Source organism: Natator depressus, chromosome 25 (assembly GCF_965152275.1).
Source record: "Natator depressus isolate rNatDep1 chromosome 25, rNatDep2.hap1, whole genome shotgun sequence".
In the NCBI taxonomy this organism is placed as follows: Eukaryota; Metazoa; Chordata; order Testudines; family Cheloniidae; genus Natator; species Natator depressus.
In genome coordinates, this window is record NC_134258.1 from 15549344 (window position 1) to 15567270 (window position 17927).

Sequence of the window (17927 nt, forward strand, 5' to 3'; positions counted from 1 at the left end):
GGCCTCTTGACTTTGATCCCAACCTGCAGCAGGGTCTGCAAGGACAGACTCTCAGGTATGCCCTGATCTGATCTGAGGATCAGTTTGAGAATTTACCTCTCAATCTGCTGTGACCCACCCAAGGGTCAGCGTGAAGGCATGAGTCCCAAATGAAGGACACAAAAACAAACAACATAACAAGGCACTTCAAACAAAGCTTCTGTAATCTCAGCCTCAAGAGCCTGCGTCTCAGGCGTAAACAGTTTCCAGCAACAAAAGCCTCATGCTAGCAGACTTGTGTATGGCTGGTACACCAAGTCCAGAGGAGAGCCTCCCGAGAGGCAGGGCACGCCGACAGGATTAGCGTGAGATTTATTGCACTGTGCTTTGGAATTAAACTCCCGCCATTTTCCATTCGTGGAAGTGCTGCAGGGAAAGCAGTGGCATTTCTGTAGAACACGGTCTGTGTAGTAAAGCACAAGAAATACCAAGTTTCACACCCCCAGACTCTCACGGAGAGCAGAGAATCAGACTGGGTGGTCAGCATTATTAGTACAGCCAAACTGTGACGGGGCTAGTCCATAACTGTCCACTAGGGGGCTTCCTGCACCTTCCTCTGAAGCAGCAAGTGCCAGCCTGCGTCAGACAGGGGATCCCAGGCTAGATGGGCCTGCTCCAGTCTGGCAATGCCTATGACAATGAAATGCCTCCTTCACCAGCATCATATACATGCATCAGACACAAAACTTCATGCACGTGTGCACACATACATGTACGCACACACACACTGTGGAAAGCCCAGGGGCAGCCAGAGGCTTTGGATACCTTAGGCTCCTGGATCGTGGCCGCAGGCAGGGTGAACGGCGCCCCTCCTCGTCCGTGACACTCTCCGTGCTGCGGAAATGTTTAGAGAGGAAATGCAGCTCATCAAGGGTGGGCTGGTATGGTAACTGGTGCAGACGCTCCTGAGAGGATGAAGACGACTGGATAGAACAACAAATGCAAGCAGTTAGAAGACAGCTAAATTCCTTCATTGGAGCAGGATGGAAACAGTTCATTAGAAACAGCTGCCTCACACTCCTTTAATAGATTGGAAATCCTGACGGGCAACCTGGGGGCCTCGCTTTTTACAAACACTCCCAAATCTGCTGCACATAAGTGTGAAAAATGCATTGCATTAGCCCCCAAACACCATGAGATCAGGCACCGCCAGCTGCCCCAGACAACTCTGACCTGCAACTCCTCTGCTGTTCGAGCTCCCTACAGAACAACTCTGTAGCTGCTCCTCAGTCCCAGCATGTAGCAACCTCTTCTGTTACAGCCCTGGGCTCCCCAAACAGCTCCACAGTACACCCCAACCCAGACATGCAGCCCCCAGTATTAATTTGCAACAAAAGAACCCGCCATCTACAAAGTGTTGCAGCTAACTCAGATGCATACTGTAAAAATAACATCTGAACAAAACATCTGGCCATGCAGAGAAGCCCCAGAGAATGCGATGTTGAGGAAGGGAAACTACGGAGCTCAGGGGAGATTTAAATCCCATGGGACATGGTGGCACTGGCCCCTTCAGAGGGAGGCAAGTCCAGAGCCTCTGATTCCCAATTAGGTTTAAAAGAGGCACCTGGGCCTGAGGAGACAGACTGGGTGAGTCAGGTGAGGGCAACAAGGACCAGGAGACTGGAGAAGGTCTCCGGGCTCATGAGGCCCTCCCGCAAAAGAGGGAGGAACGGTCAGGAAGCCAGTGGAGGGGGCCACCCAGCTCACCTTCCGGTGCCAGAGAACCAGAGCCGGGAAGCTGAGAAGACCAGATGGGGCTAGCCTGCTGATCTTCCCATGCCAAAGAAAGCAGGAGAGGGCTGCAGGCTCAGATGCCTGCTGGCTCTCTGGGCTATAGAGCTGAAGCCAGAGGACCTTAGAGAGGCTGCGGGACACTAGCACCATACCAGAGAGGAAAGCATGGTGAGAGACACTGAGGTTTCTCATGGATGGACTGTGGGGACTTGTGTCGTTACAGTTTGTGCACAAAGGGCTTTTGTTCATATTAAATTAATCCTCCAAGGGCTGTATTTATACTCAAGGAGCGTTTAGATTATTTCTGAGAACAACTGAAGGGGAAACTGAGGCAGGCACACCGGGCAGGCCACTATTTCAGATTTCCCTCTCCTGTTACAGACGGCTGGATAGCTTTACCGAGACAGTGGAACTGGGGGTGTTAGTCCCATAGCCAGACGAGGGTAGTGAAGCCAGTGACCACCTTCTGCCATCAGCCCTGCAACAGGAAACACACGGATCACACAGGGAAAACTTTGTTTAAATGCAAACAAAGGAACAATGAATGTCAAAGTGCTGTGGGCAGGAACAGGCACCTCGCTCTGGCCCAGACAACTGCAATCCAAAGCCTCTTATGCCAAATGTATTTTGATATCACTTCATGTAAGTAATAACGACTTTGTACAATTAATTTTATGGCTGAGAGGAATGTAATGCTAGAATCTTAGAAACTAGGCTCTGTCCCCTGCTGCGGCAGAGGGACACACTGGTGCACGTGTCCCTATGAACTGGTGCTGTTCTCCGTCAGTGAGCGGGGTGACAACTCGGAAGTGACTGCAGCCACGTGACAGCTCTATCCTGGCTTCTTTCCAAGCTGCGCTCGAACGAATCCACTTAGGGAAGGGGAAAACCATTAGGGTGGGATTTTTAATGAGAGTCAAATTTGGGCCCCGGTGATTTTATTCTACAGAACAGCATGATTCCTTCGGGCGTATGAAAGTGAACACGCACAATGGACATGCCCCCACCCCACCCCTGCAATAAACAAGATGCCAGAAACTTAAAACCTAGAAGGATATTTTTGCTGGAAGTGTTTTCTAGTAGTCTAAGGGCCTAGGAGCCCAGCCCAGGGCTCTACATCCCTATGTTACTGACTCACTGTGTAGGTCACTTCATCTGTCTGGCCTCAGCTTCCCCATCTGCCTAAGCCAGCTGTCATGGGACAGGTGCTATGCCCCAGCTTTTAAACCAGGGGTGGGCAAACTACAGCCCAGGGGCCACATCCGGCCCTTCAGACATTTTAATCTGGCCCTCGAGCTCCCGCTGGGGAGCAGGATCCGGGGCTTGCTCCGCTCCAGCACTCCAGGCAAGGAGCGGAGTCGGGGGCTTGCCCCGCTCCTTGCATACCGTGGCTCCGTGTGGCTCCCGGAACAACAGCATGACCCCTCTCCGGCTCCTACACATACGGGCAGCCAAGAGGCTCGGCACGCTGCCCCCACCCCAAGTGCTGCCCCCACAGTTCCCACTGGCTGGGAACCATGGCTAATGGGAGCTGCAGGGGCGGCATCTGTGCACGGGGCAGCGTGCACAGCTGCCTGGCTGTACGTCCACATAGGAGCTGGAGAGGGGACATGCCACTGCTTCTGGGAGCTGCTGAGGTAAGTGCCACCTGAAGCCTGCACCCCGACCCCCTCCCATGCCTCAAGTCCCTGTGCCAGCCCATATCCCTCTCCTGCCCTCCGAACCCTTTGATCCCAGCCGCACCCCAGAGCCCCACCCCACTGTTCCCTCTCAGCTGTGCGCGTGTGCGCGCGCGCACAGATCCTAAACCCCGCGCACACGGCGAAACACCGCGCTCACAAAAATTTGCACAGAAGCACAACAATTTGCACAGAACAAATTTTTTGTGCACACGGCCTGTCAAAAATTAGAGGGAACATTGCGCCCTCCCAACTGCCTGCCCAGGCCTGGAGCCCCCTCCCGCACACTGAACTCATTTCTGAACCTACCACAGAGCCCTCACCCCCTCCCACACCCCAACCCCCAATTTTGTGAGCATTCATGGCCCACCATACAATTTCCATACCCAGATGTGGCCCTCGGGCGAAAAAGTTTGCCCACCCCTGTTTTAACCAGTCTCTTGGAGAACGCTTCATAATGCAGACCCCCAAGGGCTCTCACTGTTCCTTCAGGAAAGGCCATGCAGCCCCACTGCCTTCAAGACTGAGCCTCTGGGCTTCAGCCAGCCTGCTTCGTGCTGTGACTTCTGCTCAGGGAGTCCAACTGAGAGACTCCTCCTTCGAGACTTGTACATGCCCCAGGGAGTGAGGCACTGCAGCCAGGATGTGCAGGACACCACGCAGTGTTTTTCAAACAGAGTAGGGTTAATTAGTCAACTGGAATGCAGCACTGGGAGTCCTTAGATTAGCACAGAGAAACGAAGGTGAAAATAGTTCATTCCAGCCAAGCCAGAGCAATCCACCAGCCAAACTGCAGTGAATTCCATCGCAGGCTCTGTCTCTCTCAGATTCCTTAGCCAGTCCCAGGTGAGAGCAGCCAGCTTCTTCCAGAAGCCTCTTCTTTATCCCTTGCTGGTCACCTCCCAGTCCTTTGTCTCCAGGCAGGGCCATGCTGTGTTCACCCCCACCCCGTCCCAGAGCTTCCATTGTCCTGCTGGACCCTCTGTTGATCTGGGTCAGTTTCAACCAGTTTCTTAAGGAGCCTATTCACTACAGCCCAGTCAGCAAGGGGACCTTGTGTCCTGTGCTGTCCCCAAGAGGAGACTTGACCCTTTTCCCTTCACAGGGTAGCAATGCAAAGTACACAGGAAACTGAGGCACACATAGGATTCATGAAAATATTACAGAAAATTCCTGCTTTATCCCAGCAGCTTGCCGGGATAAGTTACGAGAATTGGCTAAGCCCCCACAGTAAGACCTTTAGCAGCGCCAAGGACTCTCGCATCGGGAGCTGGCTCAACCTCGTAAGTTGCTTGCATTATCATTTTTCTGTTTTCCCATCATTAGCAGCTTGAGAATAAAGTGTCACTTGCTCCATCCTAGCTCTTTCCCATTTGGCAAACAAGGAGTTAACAACTCCCCGTTTTCCCTAATGATCCTTGAAATTAAACCTGACCTCCTGTTCATTTCTGCCTGCGTACACCAAGGAGGCTAACAGCATCAACCCAGCAGGGCCTGGAGAGCACTGTTCCCATCTCCACCCTGCACATGCATTGGCGATTTTTCCTGGTGACCTAGTTGTAGATTTCAGAGGAGCAGCTGTTTAGAATCCAGGACACTGTTTATAATCTGGTGAGAAGTTTTAAAGTGGGGCAGAATTTGGGTCTGAACTCCTGGCCAACAGCAGCATGAAGGGAACAGAGCCGTGTCTGTGCCTGGAGCCACAGAGAATTACGGAGGCCAGTCACAGACTGATTAAATCTGGCACTGCCACAATGGGGGTTATGCTCAGGACAAGCGAGGTACAAACACACAGCGACAAGGGACATGTCAAAGTGGAGCAGGCATTACCCACTGAACACAGGCCCCCTCCATTCTGCACCTCTCCCTGGAAAGGCTTGGTTCCTTCTCGTAATTACCTGTCAGTCCGAGGAGCATGACTGCAGGGTGGTGGGAGATTATCAGCCAGGAAGAGGGAGCGAGACACAGTGGCAGAAAAAAGAGACAAACAGAAAGAAGGAAAAAAAAGAACAAGACGGTAACCGAGAACAACACTCCCAGGCTTGCTGTCATTTCCTAGGCTCACGGGTTACCGTATTCTCTCTGTCCGTGGGAACACTGACAGCTCTAGCAGGCATCACAGTTCACGCAGTCTCCAAAGAGCTAAGGGGGAAAATCTGCACATAGCAGAACTCTGGGGACAAATGCTTCAGCTAACGAAGTGCTTTGAAGCCCTTTTGTGCCGTGCTCTAATTTATGAAGGGACTCAGGAAAGAGGGCCTCCTCTTCCTACCCCGCTGGGGCTGTCTCTAAACACACACCCACAACCCAAAGTGAGTTTTCCTCTGTTATGTTAGTTCTGGCTTGAGTCAAGTGCAAAGCAGGCAGGGTTTGTGCAGTGACTCTGCCATTGGACCTTCTCAGTCCAGGCCCTGCAAATCCCCCTGGCCCTTTTACTCCAGCCATGGATAACTCTTGAACAGAGACTGATAATCACACTGAAATGTGACATGGATTAATTAAAGAACATGATGAAATCCCCAAGCACATTCTCACCATGAGCACGTGTACCATGTGGACACTGCTCTCTGGAGGCGAAAGGCAGCAGCCAGCAGTTACCCACTGCGCAACCTTTTGCCATGAAAACAATACTGTAAATGAGAGTGGATTCTTTCACTTCTCTCTCAGTCCTGCCCTGTCTGCTGGTATTTACTTTCTCTGTTGGGGTAGGAGAGGGAAGGAGAAAGCAAGCCCCAGTTTACCTGCGAGCAAAGGGAAAGTTGACAGACGTGCTAGTGGAGAAGTTTCGTGGGCTATCCAAGGGGCTGCTCCCAGCTGCAGACAGAGAGAGAGAGAAATTAATGCAACTTCTGGATCAGCCCGGCCACTGGCTTGTTGTCTGGGATCTCGCCTCTGACAGCAGAGGTTACTTAAGGTTAAAGAGTCACAAAGTAAATTGTGCTGTAAAGATTTGTTATATTCCTATTGGAAAATAAACCCATTCCCTGAAGACAGGAGACATCCTGTGGGGAGATAACTGTCCCCGTCACTGTCACGACAACCGCAATTGCTACGAGGACAAAGTTAAAACATGGCCTCCCCCACTCCAATCTTTATTTATTAACCCATGTCTTGTGCAGCTGCCACTCTGCAAACCCCAAGTCTAACACACACGCCCATCCCAAGGGGCTGACACTCGGGTTACTGCTAAAATAGAGAAATCAACACTGCTGGCACACAGCATCTTCACACAGCACATACACCACTGAGAAGGGATTTCATAATAATCGGAATAAAAAAAACAAAACCCACAAGGGCAACCTGGTGTTGCCCCTCCAGTCCTTCCAACAAAGGATCCTGCAAGGGACTGAAGGTGTCAGCAAGCTGCCTTCAAGATACCTTAGGGCCATGCATTGCCCTTCCAAAGTAACCAGGATAAAACCACTGCAGGTGCATAGCCTGCTCCCCAGAGCTCAGACCTTCCCTACCTGTCGGCACAGAGAGCGGGGAGAGAGGCCGTGAGAGGGTTGGAGACGGCGTTCCCACCACCAGGCTTTTCCTGTTACTGCTCCGGCAGCTAGAAAGGGAAAACAGAGTGTCATTGTTGCATGGTTCCCAGAAGCCAAAGCAAAGGGGGCGCGGAAGTTTATAAGGCTTAGGGATTTATAAACCATCTCAACACTCCAAGTGCTTTGCTTTACAACTGTAGCACCCCCAATTCATGCAGGAGAGCCCCACCGGAGTGCCAGCCCCAGAGCTCAGCACCTCTGGTATAACAGAACAGAGCATGATGAGCCCAGCAAAAGGGGAGAGTGTGGCCTCTCGAATGCTTTCGAAGAGGGCTGGCATGATTTTATTTAACAGGAAACTGGTCTCACCCAGGTCCGACTTCCAGTTCCAGCTGGACCTAGGGGAGGATGGAGCTCACAGACAGCCAATATCCAGCAAATAAGAATAGAAAAGAGCCAAAAGGACCTAAAAAAGGGGAAGCAAAGAAGAAACTGCAAGTGGTTTCATGCCCATAAGTGAGAGTTTGATGGAAAAGGCCCTCTGGTTCCTAAATTCACTGTCGTAACCAAATAATACAGTAAATCACTGTTGTTTATGGTCTAACTTTAAACCACTTTGCTCTGATACCTGTGAGCCCGAATGGACGAGCATGCCCTATTGCCAAAGATAGGCAACAGGAGTGTTACAGCAAGCGAGAAGTTCAAGGACAAAGAAACACAGATCAGATTGCATTTAGCAACCATTTCAGTGTTTTACAGGATCAGGCTGATGAAAACCTGGAAGACAGATGGTCAAACTGACAGAAGATGGTAGTTGAGACAGCAGAGGAAGTAGTGAGCCACTGAAGGAGGCAGACGGAAGATGCGTGGATTACATCTGGAACATGAACAGTGACTGACAAAGCTCTGAAGGCAAAAAAGGAACAGTGCAAGACAGGCAGAACTCTTAGAGGTGGGTGCAAAAGACAGAGACAGGGATAAAGAAATAAAGGAGAGATGCAGGCAAAAGAGAAATGTCTGGGTTCAGGAGGTTGCAGAAGCACAGAAGGGAGACTTTCAAGCAGCTCTACAGAATAGTGAAAAACCTCTCAGGAAGCACCAGACCATCCCTTGTGATGCCCTTCAGGGACTCTCATGGACAGATGCTGAAAACATCTGAAGAACAAGCCAGACAATGGAAAGAACATTAAACTGTTCAGAGCTGATGATTATGCACAAATAGAAGCAGGAACAGTAACACCCAATGAACTTGTAGCAGCCATCCCAGTCCTCAAACAGGTATAAGTTCCCGGGACTGACAGAATTCAAGCAGAGGTACTGAAGGCAGGAGGCAATATTCTGACTGAGCAGCTAACAAAAGTAACCAAACATGGGTGAAAGAACAAGTGCCACCAGACTGGAAAGATGGTATGATGCTGGCACTGCCAAAAAAGGGGGGGATCTTTGTGCATGAACAGGGGAGGTACTGTAAGGCTATCAATTCCAGGCAAAGTATCAGCTACCATCAGCTGAACAGAATGAAGACTACAGTGGATGCCATACTACAAGAGCAAGCTGGGTTCTGTCCAGGTAGATCATGTTGTGAACAGATATTCGCTCTTCAACAGATCACTGAAAAAGCTATTGCTTGGCAAAAGGCATCTTAATTAACTTCATTGACTTTCAGAAAGAGTTTGATAGTGTCCATAGAGAGACCCGTGAAATATTGCTAGAAGCTAGGAGATACCAGACAAGCCATCAACATAATAAGGAGTTTATATGATGGAAGCAAATATGCAGTAGGATCAGATACAGTCCTGGGTGAGTGTTTCGATACTGTGACTTGACTTAGACAAGGGTGTCTGTTATCAATTTGCCTTGTACTATCGACGGTCTGGGTGATGAAGCAGACAACAAGAGGCATCGTTGAAGGGGTAAAATCGGTTAGCATAGATGAGTTGCTTTGCCAATGACACTGCTTTACAAAGCATGACATTGAACAGAATGACTGCCCTTCCATCAGAGGGAGAACAGGAGCAAAAATTGGACTGAAAGTAAATGTAGAGAAAACCCAGATTATGAAGGCAGGAAACTGGAGAACAGATGCAAAGGTTAACATGTGTCAGAGACAGGGTTGTGGGTGGTCAGGCCTAGTGGTTCCCAGATCTGCTCTAGGAATTGTTTTGGGGCAGTTCTCTGACCTGTGTTATACAGGAGGTCAGACTAGATGATCACTGGGGTCTCCTCTGGAATCTATGATTAGAGTAGGAGTCGGAAGCGAGGAATAGGAACCCAGTGTCAGAGCCAGACTCAAAAGTCAAGAATCAGAGCAGAGGGTCAGAACTGGAGACAGGTCAGGAATCAGAGCCAAACGGTCAGAGCCAGGTTACCTAAAGTGCAGCAAGGAAGGGGCAAGGCTGGGAACCAGCAGGCGCAAGAGCTATCACGGCCGAACTGCTGCTGCTTGGTTCAAGAGCTGGTGTGCTGACCCTCCCACCAATCGGGTGGGGGACCAAATCCAGCTGCCTACTACAGGATAGCTGGGTGTGTTAGGTTGCCCAGAGATTAGCTCTGCTGCAGGCCCTGATTCCTGACAGAGTGGATGGAAATGAAATCCAACAGGTCCAAGTTCCTCTCTCTGTAGAGTGCGATGACATTTGGGATAAAGATATGCATCAGAGATCAGGAAAAGCAAACCTCCCTTTTGGAAGGATGAACGCCACCTGACCAAGCAGAGGTGTCCACTCCAAACTAAAGGTCAGATTATACTATGCGACTGTGCTGAGCATGCTACTGGCCAAGGGCAGGCGCTAACAAGAAGAGACTGGAGGTGGCCCATCACAGATGGCTGAGGAAGACGCTACATATTTGCTGGGAAGACAAAACAACAAAGGGAAGTCAGGGAGCTGCCAGAGCCAGACGTGTTAGAAAATATCATCAAAGAAAGTCGGCTCAAGACGTTGGGACACGTACCCCATATAGAAGATGGGAGACATGCTAAGCCAGCCTTGAACTGGGTGCCTGAGGGAGAAAAGAGAAAGGTCAGGGGAGAACTAGCAGAAGACAGTGCCAGAAGATATTGAAGACACTGACATCATCTGGGAGGAAGTATCACAACCAGTGACTGACCGTAATCAGGGGAGGAACTGGACTGCAGCACAGGAGGAAGTAAGGTCTGAGGTCAGGTTTTTGAGTGTTTAAGATACATGAGGTCACATTTTCATGCTTTTCTCTGTAAGGGCTAGAAATGTACTTGTTTAAAAAAATATATTCTAGCAGCTGGGGTCTGAATGCCAATTATCACAAGATTCCTGATATAATTACTCACACTCATCCTGTTTGTGCCTACTAACAATCGACCAATGCATTCTATTTTTTTTTTAAAAAGTTGCGATATAAATTCTGCACAGTGGGATATAAAGTCATTCTCATAGCCTTAAGCATTTTTTGCAGTGTATAAGCTGTCAATTTTTTAAATTGAAATTCAGTTATAATTAGTGGTTCCTTCCAGGCCTCCCTCCATTTTGCTGAAAAGGGGCACATGAGACACCATCAGTGCTGGGCTGAACATCTGAGTGTATCAAGTACTGAGAGCAGGATAGTAAACACAGCAAGAGGGCTGGGCCTGTGAGGATCCATTTGCAGGATCTGGCTCAGTCTCCTCCTTCAGGATCTGCTGTAACAAATAACTTCCCTTTTCAGCAACAACAGGTGCCAGCCGCATGAGACTCCAGACTGCTGATTTTAATCTCACGTTTCCAATTATAATTCATAGTTTATCCTTGGTGCAATGTGCCTCTCGCTGCACAAACTGTTAAGATGCTCCTCTGAGCAAAGGACTTACAGGCCTCTGATCTTTGCAGATGTTCCCTTGCAAATAGCTTTTATTAAAAACCCGGTATAGTCTATTGCACACAGGAGAACGAGTTTCACCTTCAGCATCCGTAACTTCAAACGCCTCGCTGCGGCACAGACTTGCGCGGCCAGTATAAAAAGCTGCCTTTCAGTGCCTTGACGGAGATGCTTGATGTGAGGAGTATATAATGAAACAGACTCGGCTGAAAAATTGTTCTAGTCTCCTCTCCCATTAAATGGAGTCAGTACGTGCTTGGGGGCCAGGCCCGTGTCTGCTTGCTAGTGAGACTGCCTGCCATATTTCTGGACACACCGAATATTTATTATTTAACAATGAATAAAAAGTAGCAAACACTCAGAGCAGACCAGAAGCAGAAAAACACAATCTACAGCGTCACAAACTAAAATTAGGGGAGATTTCCATAGATGTCAGACCAAAGGCACATCTTCCATGAAAACATGAAGACACCCGAGAGCCAGATTTAAATAAAGTAAGTCAAACTATGTCTCCTGGATTGCTGTAATCCTAGACTGCTCAGTAAAAAGGCAGTGCAGAATTTCCATTCAAAGCTGGGAACAGAAACCCTCACATGGGCACTAAAAATAACAACTCAGTTTACCATCATGAGGTACCCACATTAGCTCAGAGCTTCAAATCAAAGAAAAGAAAACCAAGGAGCCTGGGAAGACTCTCTGTGGGGTCTAATTATGAATGCAGAAAAGTTATTTACACCAGGAGTAAGGCAATACAATGTTTTAGCTCCAGACAGCCCCCACACAGACCCTCCATAACTGCTGTATGTATTCTCACTGCATCAGTGCACCACCTGCTACCGACTGCACTAAACGAATGTCAGCGGCTGACCCAGTCACCTCGTGGGCATTAGTCTGTCCTGCCACGCGGGGGCCCCAACACCCCCCTGGCAGGAGGAACGCCTGGCGTGGCTTCACACAGACACACAGTGTACCCACACAGCAGCGTGTGAACATTTTTCCATGCACATTCATTGTTTTCTGAATAGTCCCCTTTGCTGAGGGTGAGCCCGCACCTTGTGCTCATCAAGGGCATATTCATTAGCCACTGGAGGATGGCAGGAAGCTTCCACAGGCTCTAACCAATTTTCCTACTTCCCACACCTCTCCTCATTTCTCACCTGCAAATCCCTTGTGGTGCCTGCCATTCCTATCAGAGAAGTCGTTTACCTAGAGGCCGTATTTTAATTACCCAGCTGATGGAACTGTGCAGCATAGAGACGCAATGCTGCAGCACCAGCCGTGAAGGATGGAAGGAGGGAAATACTTTAAATCAAGGGTTAGATATGTGTCTTTAAGCATTTTCATCTTTACCCAGCGTGGGGCAACAGAAGCCTTTTCTCAGCTGCAGTTATGACTGGGCTTGCAGTCTCTCTGGTACCTACCTTGCTGGAGCTGTATCCCCAGTGCTCCCCATATTAATGCCTGGCCTAGAAACACAGTTGTTTCCTCTGGCTGCAAAGGCATTTTCCAGAGCCCACACAGAGCTCCAGGAGGCCAAGAGCTCAGCAGAATGCAAGAAAAGGATTGGACCTTTGAGTGGATAACGAGAACATCCAGAGTTACAACAGTAAATACAGGTAAAATCGGACGTTTGGAATGGCTCTTCCGCTCTGCTGCAAGACATGAGCTGACCTCTAATTGACAGGGGTAAAGAAAAAACCAGCCTTGGAGGAACCCTATACCACCAGGTGTGTTGCCCTTCCTCCAAAGCAGCTAGGGATTGCCACAGACTGGTACTCCAGAAGTTCCAGTCTTCCTCCATCATCATTTTTTCCTGGCCCACTCCAGTGGGTTTGTTTTGATATTTGACTTTTTTTTTTTTTTAAACACGGTATAGCACCTACAGTAGCAAACCCCTCCCCTCTGACCCCCAAGCGTTTGAAATACTGACCCATGGACCGGTGAGGATTCACTTCTACTCTAACTCCATGTTAGCAAATTTCTAATGCTAATTTGTAGCTACACTGAGATGAAGATTGACTGACATACATAAGATACCCCAAGAATAACGAACAAACAAATCTGAATGGATGTTTTGCAGTGATTTTGATTAATAAACGAGCAAGCTCTCATATCACCTCGTTAACCCACGTCAAGAGGTCAGCTCTAGAGAAATGGTAAATAATTAATGACAGCAAACATGTGCAGAACACCACGGCCGGCCGTCTTCCATAGATCCCAGGACCAGAAGAGACCATTGTGACCCTCTAGTCAGACATCCTGCATTACACAGGCCATAGGACTTCCCCAAAAGAATCTTTAGAACGGCAGCATGTAAAAATCTGAAGAGCTTGGTGCAGCTTACTGATTTCTGCAATACAATGCATCATTTTTTGTAGAGACACGACCACCCTGCACACTCCCACTCAGGAGGTTTATTTTTAAAGTGAACACAAACGTTTGGCTAGGTTAGTTCCAGTAATCTCTATACAGACAGAGTCTGATAATATTTCCTGTTTCTGCACACTCCACCCTCGGTGCTCCAGCTATCTCGCGCCATTTTAACCCTGCCCGATGCATCAGCTGCATCTGGCTCCCTTCCTCCAAAATAAGTAAGCCTTGTGCAAAAACGGCTGCTTACTCTTAAAGTTAGGAGTGAGGGGCACTAACCCAGCCCCCAGTGCTCTGGCTCTAATCCTACATTTGTAAGTTTTGCCAAAAATGGAGTGGAAACCAGCAGTCAGCAAAGATCAGGTTATTTACAAAGAATGTGACAACGCACCCTCAGTGCGGCACATCTCCAAAGGCGCCTTCCAGCAGCACCAGAGCAACTATCGCACCCTCACGCACACGCTCACAGATCAGGGACCTGTTATAGCAACTGTGACCCAAAAGCCCCTCACAACAACCTGTGACAGCACAAGAAAGCCTGCTACAGAAGACAGGAAGTAAACACCCAGCAGGCTGAGAACTGCATCATCTGACCTCTCTCATTATCACAACCCCAGGCCATGTCCACCTGGCAGCGGCTCACAGCATCAGTCTTAGCTTTATTTCATGAATATAAGGCAATCCCACCCCAGGCTGCCCCGCAAGAGAGACAGGAAGCAGAGTCTGAGAGCTAGAACACGTAGACAAGGCTTTTCAACCAAAGCGTTACCATCAGTGCACAATGCGTTCAGGTGTCTTGTGCCTTTCCTACAGAACCAGGCCTAAGAAGGGGCCTACCACATTTCTCCATTAAATGTTTAGAGAAATAAGCATCTGGTTACAAACACCTTCCAGGGCACCACAAGGCCAGGCTGCCTCTGAGGAATGGGACACAGGCCCCTTTGCCTTGGACATGGGCTCAAATCAAAACCCGGTGACAAGATGACCAGCTGTTATGAGCTGTCTGGTGGCCTACGGAAAATGACTGGATGGTCTAGACCAGCTCCCCAGGGATCCAAAGCACCTACTTTCAAAACAGGCCCAGTTTGTCCAATAGCTCTGGGTCCAATTGCCCTGGAAACAGAACTCCCAGGGCAGGATGAGGCAGAGAGCGAAGCTTGCACTGCGGCTGCCCAGTTTGACTCTGATTGGAGGATTTCCCTCTGGCACATTTCACCAGCATTCAATTCAACCCAAACATTTTTAGTTAAAGTAAAAGCCACGCAAGGGGCCAAGCAAGTCCACTCAGACCCAACTGCAGACTACGCAGGCACAGTGCGCACTGTTGCTGGATGAGGACTGCAATGCAATCCCAGCTGCTTTCCTGCAATGCCCCCACCCCGATGAGCCCAATCTCCTCGCCCTCTGAGTGTCACAGAGGTGCATGGGACAGTGCAGACCACATAATACAAACCACACAAGTCACCCAGGAACATTTTCAATACGTCCAGTCTGATAACACAGGAGAATTACACCTTTATTTAAAAAACAGAGTCTCAATGAGTAGGCAGGCCACAGGTCACGTTGTAACCACGAGACAAGGAGCTGAGTCTGGACTCCTGGGTTCTATTCCCGAATCCGGCACTGACTTGCTGTGAAACCTTGGGCAAGTCACTTCCCCGCTCTGTGCCTCAGTTTCCTCACTTCTGAAATGGGTAAATGGCAACATCCAAGTCAAGAGCGTTGAGACTGCTGGACTAAAATCACAAGGTAAAGTAGCATTCATTTTTTAAAACGAAAATGGCATCAGATCAGGGTGCAAAAGGTAATTTTGCTAGTGTACACCAGGGTTTAAAGGGCTAACAACTGCAAAGCGCTGTCAGCCACAACCAAACTATTGCCTTCAAGAGGACAGTATAATTCAGCTGCCCCTGTTAACCAATTTCTCAGGCCCTGTCTACACCATTCAGGGAAAGTGTCAGCCGCCTTCTAGCGTGAACCGTAGCTCACTGGAAAGATGCTAGCGGGCTTACCCAGGCCTGTTGTCTGGGCCACTCACCTCAGATCAATTTACAGACAGCAGCTGTGATGCACATGTTTAGTCCCCGCCCAATCACACACTCCTCTCTACATTGTTCTAACTCAACAATGGGTTCAGACAATTCCCTTCGCGTGGTGACTTCTTTACAGTCTGCATTGTCAAAGAATTTCAGAACTGCCTACTGCAACGTAATGGAGTACAGCACAGCACGGGCAGCAGCATCACCCACCCCAACTGTCCAAAAGTTATGAGCCAGAAGCCCCCAAAATCACGAGATGGGCTTAAAACTCAGGAGATTCTAAAAACGAATGCATTTCAGGTTCTTTGCACTAACTGGGGGGCGGGGGGAGAGCCTTTAGGGCACACTTTGGTCACATTTTCTAGCTTTTCTCTGCAACCATGACAGCTAGAAACTTACTTGAACAAAAGCTAAAGCACATGCTTAAGTGCTTGCAAGATCAGGGCCTAAACTTGCTGCTGAATCCCGAGGCCTTAATCAATTAAACCCCATCCTAACACAACGGGCACTACTAAACATCTCGCAGCCACCTGCCCATGACACTAGAGTTCAGATGTGATAATAAGGTTTTGCTGTAAGAGAGGCTGAGGTCAGAGTGCAGTGCTGTCGTCACACCAACATCATGTAGGTCTGACACCCATGTAGGAAGAAAGGGTCAGCTAAATATCAAGATAAATCAAGATCACTCAGAGGCTGCTCCATCCTGCTCTGCTGAGCTGTTCCAGCTCTGCACCAGCCATTTCAACAGCCACGCAGCAGGAAGCTAGGATTCCTCATACATTACAGTGCTCTTCATCATACCAAACAACACTGTATGCTTCTTAGCTATTATAAAATACACCGCACTGTAATTCCATCTCTGGGTTCTAGCAATACTAATGAACCACAAGAGCATTGCCCAAGCCCTTGGGGAGAATTACGGCCTCCTTAGGTTCCGCTGGATGCACACGACTCCTTAGATTATCACACTGATTATGTGTATTTTTTAAAGAGTCATTTCACGGAACATTCATTTCACAGATGTGCTTCCAGGAGTACAATTATTATTATACAAGATACAGTGGTGCCACTCATACTCCCACCAATACAACTGAAGTTGACACTTTATCCAGAAATTGTTCTTCCCCCTGCCTGCCATTTAATTGTGACATTTCATTCCCAAACTTGCAAGCACTCATTAAGTTTTATACATGTGAGTCAAAGGGACAAAGTCTTTAAAGCTGTGGTTTGCAGGATTGGGCCCTAGAAGGGGATGGATCCGTGAATTTGCGAAGAAAATACACTCTCTTATTCCTCTTTATAATAAAAAGCATTGACATTTTGAGACTGAGGAAGGCAGTTTTACAGTTGTGCATCAGTCTGTGTGCAAGTGAGTTAAATACCCACATTGTATAAAGATATCAAAGACGCTCACTCCTGGATTAAACATGGAACCAGAGATTTCAAATCTCACTCCTATCAAAATGTTGCCCCCATTGCTCACTTATTAAATTTTCGAACACGTGCCTTCGTGCTTTCCCCCAGGCTGCCCCTCACACCCTGTACACACCCGCAAAGCCCCCGCACTGTTCTCCTTAAACCCCTTCTCAAAGCTCTCCTTTGCCATGATGCTACAAACAACTTGGCAGTGGTTAGGCTGCTGGCATGCGGATATCACTGCCTGTCGCCCTGACCATTATTGTTGCATTGTTTCCTTGCACTCCCCTGCCAGTAACCACATGTTGTCTCTTGGCTTATGCTCTGACTGTTGAGGCAGGGACTCTCTTTTTGTTCTGTGTTTGTACAGCTCCCAGCACACCAGGTCCCGGCCCCTGACTAACGCTCGTAGGCACTAAGATAATGCAAATAATAAATAAGAGCCCTTTTTAGGGAGCAAACATTTTAAAAAGTAGATTAATCACTCTCTTGAATTTGAATAAAAGCTGGATTCCATGTTTTTAGGGAAGCATTTTTGAGCTTGTCTAACTAGACGGTGCAGCCACTCAGCCCTCACACAGGCTAGTCCTGGGAACAATCAGAAAATACACAACAGAAAAAGATTAATGTTTTTGGAAAAAATGAGCTCCAGCCATTCCAGCAGCAGCCATTTGTTTAGTGCCGCTGCTCTGGGCAAACACAGCTCCCCTGGTCTGGGAACAAGACCTGTTTGGTAGGAGAGGGGTGAAATGCTCTGGCCTGGTTTCTGGCTGGGGGAGAGAGCAGGAACACGGGTAATACTTGCAAAACTGAGGTCTGGTCTGCACTACAGACCTGTATCACTCAGGGGTATGAAAAATCCACACCCCTCAGCAACACAGTGATATTGACCTAACCCCAGGTGTAGACAGGCTATGTCAGCGGGCCGGCTTCTCCTCCCTCCAGCACAGCTACGGCCTCTCTGGGAGGCGGGCTAACTAGAGCCCCTCGTGTTGGCGTATAGCGTCTTCATTAAAGCGCGGCAGCTGCATTGACGCAGCATATTAAGCGTTGACTTGCCTTGAGCAGTGCACTGCTCGGGCCCTATCCGCATGGCAGGAACTCACTAGCGATGGCTGTTTTAATGGCTAGTTTTAAACCCAGCCTCGTTTGGGCAGGAATTCCTGTCCCAAGAACCGAGATCTGTTCTAGACAATGAGGACAGAGACGCTGGGTGTTGCTAGCACAGCTCCAGCTGGAGTGTGCACAGGACCTGGACTGCAAAGGCCTTGCCTGGGAAACCCCAAAGATCTTACAGACCAAATGCCCCCTCCCAACCCCACTGAATCCTC

General features: G+C 48.8%; 1 protein-coding gene across 7 annotated transcripts in view; it reads right to left on the bottom strand.

Moving 5' to 3' along the window:
- The window catches only part of MAST3 (microtubule associated serine/threonine kinase 3), a 69402-nt gene that overhangs the window by 24749 nt on the left and 26726 nt on the right, over positions 1-17927 (bottom strand). For 6 of the 7 annotated variants that reach the window (XM_074939755.1, XM_074939762.1, XM_074939758.1 and 3 more), the window contains 5 exons: positions 6920-7008; positions 6194-6266; positions 5351-5371; positions 2173-2251; positions 805-962 (listed from right to left, as the gene is read on the bottom strand). In XM_074939755.1, the coding sequence (XP_074795856.1) occupies positions 805-962; positions 2173-2251; positions 5351-5371; positions 6194-6266; positions 6920-7008 (420 nt within the window). The remainder of the gene's footprint in view (positions 1-804; positions 963-2172; positions 2252-5350; positions 5372-6193; positions 6267-6919; positions 7009-17927) is intronic. The other variant, XM_074939757.1, reaches the window with a different exon arrangement.